General features: G+C 42.0%; 2 protein-coding genes across 3 annotated transcripts in view; one reads left to right on the top strand and one right to left on the bottom strand.

Moving 5' to 3' along the window:
* Positions 1-3,456: 3,456 nt before the first annotated feature.
* Positions 3,457-4,949, bottom strand: LOC138622708 (protein SPMIP2). The gene is made up of 3 exons (XM_069701680.1): positions 4,849-4,949; positions 3,854-4,083; positions 3,457-3,539 (listed from the first exon to the last, which is right to left on the bottom strand). The coding sequence occupies exons 1-3, from the start codon at positions 4,907-4,909 to the stop codon at positions 3,477-3,479; spliced, it is 354 nt and encodes a 117-aa protein (XP_069557781.1). The 5' UTR covers positions 4,910-4,949; the 3' UTR covers positions 3,457-3,476.
* A 2,157-nt stretch (positions 4,950-7,106) lies between these two features.
* The window catches only part of rapgef2b (Rap guanine nucleotide exchange factor 2b), a 106,860-nt gene continuing 105,840 nt past the window's right edge, over positions 7,107-8,126 (top strand). For both annotated transcript variants that reach the window (XM_069701732.1, XM_069701731.1), the window contains exon 1: positions 7,107-7,215. In XM_069701732.1, coding sequence (XP_069557833.1) covers positions 7,147-7,215 — 69 coding nt within the window. In that variant the 5' untranslated portion in view covers positions 7,107-7,146. The remainder of the gene's footprint in view (positions 7,216-8,126) is intronic.

The following is an 8,126-nucleotide window of genomic DNA, read 5'->3' as shown; positions in this document are numbered from 1 at the left end:
GTCCTGCTATGTTGTTGTTGTTGTATTTGTTTTGTTTTTTAACCAAACAACATTTTGACATACCACAGCATCCAGGGACCTCATTTGTGAGATGATTTCGATGCCTTATTGTTTGGGTAGAATTGGATCAGTGCAGTGGGATTGAGGTTAGAGACAGCGGGTCACAAAAAGACGAGGCTCGTCTTTCGTGTCACAGCCCAAAAACGTTGTAACCGCCTACTTAAACCTGTGGGAGAGGGGGGGGGGGGGTACTAAGCTGTTCTTAACTGGGGGAGAGGGGGATCTCATCCTCTAACAATAATGGTCTGACAGCACACTTTCAGACCATTTTTGAAAATACATACAATGGTCGGTCTTGACAAAATTCCAGCACAACATGCCCTCAGGTGGGTGTCAGATTGAGGCCAGCCGTATTGTCGTGATGGTATTACCAGCAAAATTGTAGCTGACCCCTGAAAAATTGATGTCTGTGTGGCTCATTATGTGAAAATTGGCGGGCTTCTCTTGTGGTAAACAATCTGCACAGTTATCTGCCGCCGGACGTGAGTGGCTGTGATTGCTTCTCCCGTCTGGATGGATTACCAGGTGGTTTTCCAATAAGAATCAAAAGTCTGTGTCTGCGACACTGCGAGAGGGGAGAAGGATCTCTGATATACAACCAGGAGCTCACTGTTATTTTTGGAGGAAATCATCAGTTCGGCATACGACTTGTTATCCCAGCTCGAGCAGATTGTCAGAACTTTTTTTACAAAGAGACGTATTCAGCGCTTGTTTACCCAGTTTATATCGTCGTCGTTCAGAAATAAAGCGATTTTTTTTTTTGTGTGTTTTTTTTAACCGAGTTGTGGTCTCAAAACTTTCACCGGCGTTGCGCACTCGTGCGGGAGAACAACCTGACCCTCCGAGCTGGGTGTTGTGCAGAAAAAAAAAAAAATGAAACCGTTGGAAAAGAACGGGGATTAAAAGATGTTTAATCAACCTTGACACATCTCATTAGCAGCCAGGTCCTCTGTTCGCCGTGGGTGGTTGAATGCCATCTGCTGTTAGCTCCGACTACCTTTGTGAAACCTGCTGTTTGACTTCTCGTGAGTCATCCAGGATGTTCGTTGTGAGAGGAAGCAAATAGGAAGCCGTCAGAGGTCGCGGTGTGGGAGATAAACCAGACTCAGCTGACGTGTTTGCCCACAAGGTGTGTCGTTTTTGAATGTTCTCCTGCGTTGAAAGAGTTACATATTCTTTCCTTCACATTGTGTCACACGTCCCAAAAGTGGGAGACGACTTCTGGATCGGTTTGACATTTGCTGTCGATTGCGTTTTCCTTTGTTCGGGTGCAACCATCTCGAGTACATTTTTTTTTAGTTTTAGGAGTTCCCCTATAGCCAGTTTTCATCATTCAAACCAGTTGTACAAAAGAGTGCAGTTAAAAAAAAAAAAAAAAGGATATTAATTGAGGTAATCAATCTGACACCCACCTGAAGGCATTCGATACGCTTAAGGTCTCAGAGGCTGTCAGTTACTGTACAATCCTGGACCTGCCTGACACACGCAGCTTTTCAAACTAGAATAGAGATCCCTTCCTTTGCAGATGTTCCACAGTTACTGTGCCGGATGTCAGGACGCAACACAGGAAATCATTTTTGAAAAAATTAATTAACTGCAAAGCAAACGTTGAAGAAGAAATGGATGTCAGTGCAATGCATACATAATGAAAGAAAGAAAAAAACGACAGTGTTTTTTCCTGGAGATGTACAGGCTCCTAAACAGGTGACGGCTTCGAGGCCTGTGAGCCTGAGATATCAGGGAAAGTCGCTCGCAGTATTCCTTGTATTGTAGCCACGGCCCGGCTCGCGGATATCTGTCGAGATAAAAGTGCTTGCCGCGTCCGAGAATGACAGCCACGGCCTTCTGTTTAGAACCGAACCGATGTTTTGCCTGGATGCGCTTTCTGCTCGCAGTATCAAGAGCTGTATTTACTGCCGCGTATTTCCAGGGTCTAGTACTTTAGTGAAGCAGCTTCAATCACACGTGCTGTTGAAAAGTCATTTTACGTCTTAACAGCCACCTGCAAACGTTTCACACAGAAAGGGATGAAGGGAGAGTAGCGGCCTCAGCTGGATCTGATGGTCTTGAATCACCTCCGTGGTTAATGAGGGTATCTGCTGCGTTTGGATTGTGCATTTTAACGTATTGTTTGCGGCGTTTACATATCATTCAGGACTTCATACGTTTTTCTCCTTTTGAAGGGTCATTTCTTCTTGTTTTCGTCCCTAATCCATTAGACAATTTACCTTTCTATGAGCCTTGTTAGTGCTAAATAACAAGTGCCACCTTTTTCTTATCTGTTATCTGTAAAAAAAATTAATAATAATAATAATAATTGTGTAATGGGTTTATTAAAACTATTAAGTCCCCACTATTTTAAATATTTTGCTGGTTAAAACTATTTCTAGCTCTGGAGATCTGGCGTATGTCCCTTTGCTTGTTTTGGTGTTTGTGTCATAAATGACGAGTGTCCTCACCTCTGGACAGGTGTATTGATTCGCCTTTTATTTTAATGTTATTGCTCTGTGAGGGCTGATTTCAGGAAACCGGTCGTGCAATACTTCGGGAGGATTACGAGCCCGATAAACCGTTTCGGAACTGGAATGACAAACTTAAACTCACACATTACAGTTTCAAATTAGTCTGTTTTGTTTTTTTGTTGTTGTTTTTTTTTTTTGGGGGGGGAGGGGGTTGCTGCTTGTAGATGTGTCAACGTCTTGCTGCTTGTACTCACGACCTTGGTAATTCTCAAGTTCTGGCTACAGCCCTGCTGATGCAACATCATTCTTCAAAGATATTCCCTCCTTGGTATTTGCATAATGATGACAGAGCACTAACCGGCAGGCTACTTACAATTTCTCCCACAGATGCTGGAGAGTAAATGGCACAGCATATAATTACAAACGAAACAAACCTGTTTTGTGACTAGAGAGGTTTTTTCCTTTCCAAAAGAAATACGAGCATCTCTAAAGCATCATTTTTTTTTATGAACTATTTCAGACTCCTAAAGAGTTGTTTATCTATAGAACCACACATTACATCTTTTTTTTTTTTTTTTTTTTAAGCATTAAATGTATTATGATTTGATTGTAGAGGTTGTGCTTTTCATGAAAAAAAAAAAATGTCAAAGCACAGGATAAGCCTTGTGTGTGAGTTTGTTTAGGTGAGTTTTGGCGTCGGTTGTGTGTCTGAGTCCGTCCGGGCTGCTTTTTCTTATGTGCAGCTGTGTGTGCCTGCAGGGAGGGGAAGTTGTTGCATTATGAATGGGGAAGCAGATAACTTACAATGCAGTCCCTCCACACCGTGCAAACCTGAGATGTCCTCACTTATCCGTTTGACACAGCACACAGGCAGCATGTGATACGATTCTCAGCAGTGGAAACAAAAGACATTCAGGGGGTCCGAAGTAAAGGGGGCTCTTAGAAAATTCTGCCTCACTGTTGGTTCTGAAACCTCTGAGTGACTCTGTCCTCCAACGCTGCTCGAAGCTCGGTTTTCTGTCAGAGAAAAAGGAAAGACTCGATCCGTTATTTTTTCATTTACTGCTGAATTTTATACAATTCATTTTTTTTTTCTCCCACAGTATGTAAAATCAATATTTACGATGTCGCAAGTCATCTAAAGAAATAAAAACATCCATTCGTCAGCTCTACACACGTGTTTCTCCCACGCTTGGCTAAGTTGCCTGCACGTTGGATCACCTGCATTTATTTCTCAAAGTCACGCTCGGCGGGACTTTATGCCACATTAACTGAAAAGGAATTCATTTGCATAAGCCGCACACGGTGGATTTTTTTTTTAAAAGTTGTACCTTAATTTGCATATTGCTGAGCAGCGTCCCACTGTTCAGCAGCTGGTTGTACTGCCACCCCCAGCCCACCTCCCCTACGTAGCTCTGCCTGGGCGCGAGCGGATGGTCGTGCGGCGCAGCTCGGCTCAAGTAGCCGAGGTCACCTGTGGCCTCAGGTGATGCGGCGCCCACACCGACGTACCGGGGGGAATAATTAGATCTGGGCCTGTAGTCTCCGACTCCATCTGGGCCTTGGTCGGGAATCAGTGGAGATGTGAGAAAAGAAGGTTAAAAAACAAGATCCCTCAAAAAAAAAAAAAAAAAAAAAAAACTTAATCTTTTATTTATTACTTCATGAATGAATGCAAAAACCAAAAAAAAAAAAGAAAAGAAAGACACCATAGCTCAAATTTGTATCTTTAAAAAGGCATCATGGCAAAGTTTCTGGCGCCTCTTTTCATTTTAGTCTTTATTATGAGCAGTAACAGCTACATATGGATTACCGATCCATATTTAAGTGTTCTCTGTGACGTGATAGATTAATAGAGAGAAAGTGACACAAAACTAGAAAACGTCAAATGTAAAAGCCCATCTCGACCAATAACTAAATACGTGCAGAATCACATATTGTACAATTATATACCAGCACATAAGAGTATGTCAGTCTGCCTTGTGTCCTGGTTACTGTGCTCTTCTTCCGTGTCCCATCACACCTCTATTCGCCTGGACACACACCACATGCTCTGACATCTAATAAATATTGCACAGTGCTTTGGGAGTTTGAGGCATAATCAGGAAACTGGGTTATAGCTGTCTGGCAGTACATACTTCCCCCACCAATTAGCTACTGTATTTTTGGAAGCATGCTGTGCATGCAGCAGTACAGACATGAGTTCAATCCAATTTCAAACGTCATGGAACAAATTTTAACTCCCAAGAAAAGAAATGCGTTCGGTGGAAGGATAATAATAATAATAATAATAAAAAAAAGCTCTTTCTCTGCACGCTTCTCTTACCTGTGAAAATCATCCTTTGTCCACACTGTGGCCCTCCTGCAGACGTTGCACTGTTTCGCATAATGTTTTCCCCACCCCGCACTGTTATGTTTGGATTAGTTGCTGGCTACATAATGGACACCCCAGGGTGATAATATGAGTCCATGCGGTCTGCTGCGTCTGTGGGGGGTGGGGGGGTAGGAGAGGGGGAGGGGGGGGGTCATGCTTGCTTGTTGTGCAACCACTGGTTGTCATGGCGTCGCTGCTCGTGGCCTATAGTTACATTGTAGAAACAAGGGGACGTCTCAGCTCTTGAAACGTGTCCACTTCATATCACATTTGATTTTAAGTTATCCCAAATTGCTTGGTGAAATAAATTAATGTCGAAAGTAGACTTGGCATAAAACATCCATTTAATTTTTTTAAATTTTTAAATTTAAAAATTTTTTTTTTACTAACTGCATGGTAAACCAAATGAGAAGTTTGAAAGTGTGTGTTTACAGCGTTTACAGACACGGGGGAAAACCAGTTCCTACAGGATCTGGTGGAGTTTTATTATGATTATGACAGAATAACTGCATTTAAAATGGCTTACTATATATATATATATATATATATAACAAAATATCTGCAAGAATTGTGCATTCATTAGACACTGATGTTTGCTTGTGGCTTTAATTGCAGCTTTAAAGCTGACTCAAAATGTAGGCTACTGTTCCTATTGTGTACCCTTTGTACATTTAACATAACTCAGCAATTCTCTATGTCATCTTCCATTATACGTCTAGGACATTTGTATGTGTGCCACTGTTATTTAATATTAATGGCTAATTAGGTTGTTACCATATGTTGCTTATTTTGTATTCATATGAATGTGTAATTTCCTATTTAGTCACTTGGTGGTGCCAAAGTATAATTTTCTGCCTCACTACACCCCCCCCTCCCACAGTCCCCCCTTTTTTTTTTGTTAAATGGACTCGCCCATGGTGAGCCGCCTTCTTGTGACTAAATCTCTGTCAAGTGCTGTACCGATATCAACACTTACACACGAAATGAAACGATTTTGCCTTCAAAATAAAATGCTATCCTTGCTCACGGTAATCCGGCTTAATTCTAAGAAAATGAACAACGAAACTACTCAAGAGTGTTAAATATTAGTCCCAACTAAAATACATACGATCACGGTTGATTATGTTATAAATACAAATGCATGTCGGTTTTTGTTTTTTCCCTAAATAATGAATGCTAAATTAATAAGCCCATATCTTTTGTCGTTTTTGCAGATACGTGTTTGTTGACAAACGTGTACTTACGTGCACGGAAAGGTTCGTATTATGGGACAAACGCATCAACGTGTATATCAATTTCCGACTGACCCCTCCCTGAATACGACCGGATCTGTCAGTGTCTCTTTGTATCAAACCAAAACCGCTTCCCTTTCGGAGTTTTATTTTGAAAGGTTTTCAAGGAAGCGCTTCCCCCTTTTTTTTAAGTGCGTCGGACTCGACGGTCGGCGTGTCAGTCACCATGGTGGCACACAACAGAGCGCAGCGGCGGCGGTCCTATATTCACTTTTAGACCCATTAAAAATGCTAATAAACTGAATGTTTTTAGTGAGTGTACCCGGGTCAGCCTCTCATCATGGACGCCAGCTGCCTGCTGACGGGATAACCGTTTGCTTTCCGCCTCACTTTTCTTTCTTTCTTTCTTTTTTTTTTTCTTCTTCTTCTTTTTTTTTTTTTTTTTGGTTGTTTGCTTGGATCCTACATGGAATTTCTTTCCGTCGCTTGCAGAATGCCGAAGAGACACGGAACCGCTCCGGTGGACGAAGGGACGACAATTTCTACTTCGGGAAAAATAACTCTTTGAGAGGACAGTTTGAGCTTTTCGAGGAAGTTTATTTTTTTTTAATTTTTTAATTTTTATTACATTTTTGTTCTCCTCCCCTCCCCGGCGCGGACCTGGTTGTTGCGGGGGCCCCCGCCGGTTTCGGGCTCGGGGCAAGCAGGAAAAAGACTTAAGACACCCCCGAGGAGACCGGCTCCGGCTGTCTGGCTCCAGTCGTGGCCTGGCTTCGGGGCACTCCCAGCTTTATCCGCTAGCATCGGAGCCCGGGCGACAAGAAGAGGGAGCAAGACAATAGGAGGAGGAGGAGGAGGGGGGGGGGGACTCTTTTTGTATATATCCGCGCCCCTGGATATTTATAGACATTTTTTTTTTTTTTTTTTTTTTTTTTTTTTTTTTTTTTTTTTTTTTTTTTTTTTTTTTTAAAGGATAAGGACTCCCATATCGCCCAAAGACGGTTGTCTTCCCGAAACAATGGCGTCTTATGTGGATAACAGCTTTCGGCAGGCTGTGATGATGAATCCGGCTGAAAGGACGCAACAGGTCAGAAGAAATGATTTATTACATTTTGTTTTTTTTTATTTATTTTTTTTTTCTTGGAGGTGGGATCTTGATATCGAGAAGCGGCGTGTGTTTCCTGCCACCCGCGTTCATCTGCAACTGTAGCGTTGCGACATCCGCGACATTTGTGCGGCGCGTTTGACCTGCAACAGTTTTGAAAAACGGGGTTTCTGTGTGCAACTGTTGCCACTCGGCCGCATCCCGCTAAGCCTCCTATCAGCGCAGATAATCAAGGCTACTTAACATAACAGGAGCTGCAAGCCATTGGTGGCATACCTTTATTTATTTATTTATTTATTTTTTTTAAACCTGCCTGTGTGTGTGTAAAGCACCCCCGCTGGGCCTCTTTTTGTTTTTATTTTGTTGGGTGCATTTTGCAAATGTTGTCTTGCGAAACCGTCTCGGTATTATAAAAGAGAGAGAGAGGGGGGGGGTGAAACTGAGGCTAACCATTAGCCTATGCTAGTCAAAACAGTCACTGCACCCCAGCTGTTTTAATTGACCGTGACCACTTCTCCTCTGTTGGGGTGTCGGGCTTCACTGGACATTAGCAAAGTGGCCTTTTTTATATATATGTTTTGAAATGACTCTTGTTTTTTTTTAATTTGTTTTTTATTTGTAATTATTATTTTTGGATCTGTGCTGCATATCTTAAAGCAAGATGCAATACAGGACTCCTTTACAGAACAGAAAACGGTCATTCCTTCCACGTGCAGTCAAATATAACACAACTGTGGACATGAACAAAAAAAAAAAGAAGTCAAATCGTTTAATTACCACGTTTACGTTCTGATTCTGATTTGAAGTAATTTCGCTGGTTTCGTTCACAGACGATACACCCAGAACCAAACAAACAAACAAAAAAACAACAACCTGAAAACAGAACCGTAGTA

This window comes from Brachyistius frenatus, unplaced genomic scaffold (assembly GCF_029030835.1).
Source record: "Brachyistius frenatus isolate BFR_SWC_R1_liver_20210118 unplaced genomic scaffold, ASM2903083v1 Contig_38, whole genome shotgun sequence".
Lineage (NCBI taxonomy): Eukaryota > Metazoa > Chordata > Actinopteri > Embiotocidae > Brachyistius > Brachyistius frenatus.
Note: the sequence above shows the minus strand (reverse complement) of the source record. Positions and strands in the feature narration are given on the sequence as shown.

Bases quoted from the DNA above. Each gene is read 5' to 3' on its own strand.
- LOC138622708 (XM_069701680.1), bottom strand. From the start codon at position 4,909: ATGCGAAACAGTGCAACGTCTGCAGGAGGGCCACAGTGTGGACAAAGG. The intron at 4,084-4,848 runs GTAAGAGAAGCG...TTCCCGACCAAG, and splicing joins ACAAAGGATGATTTTCACAG to GCCCAGATGGAGTCGGAGAC. The intron at 3,540-3,853 runs GTACAACTTTTA...TTTCTCTGACAG, and splicing joins TCAGCAATATGCAAATTAAG to AAAACCGAGCTTCGAGCAGC.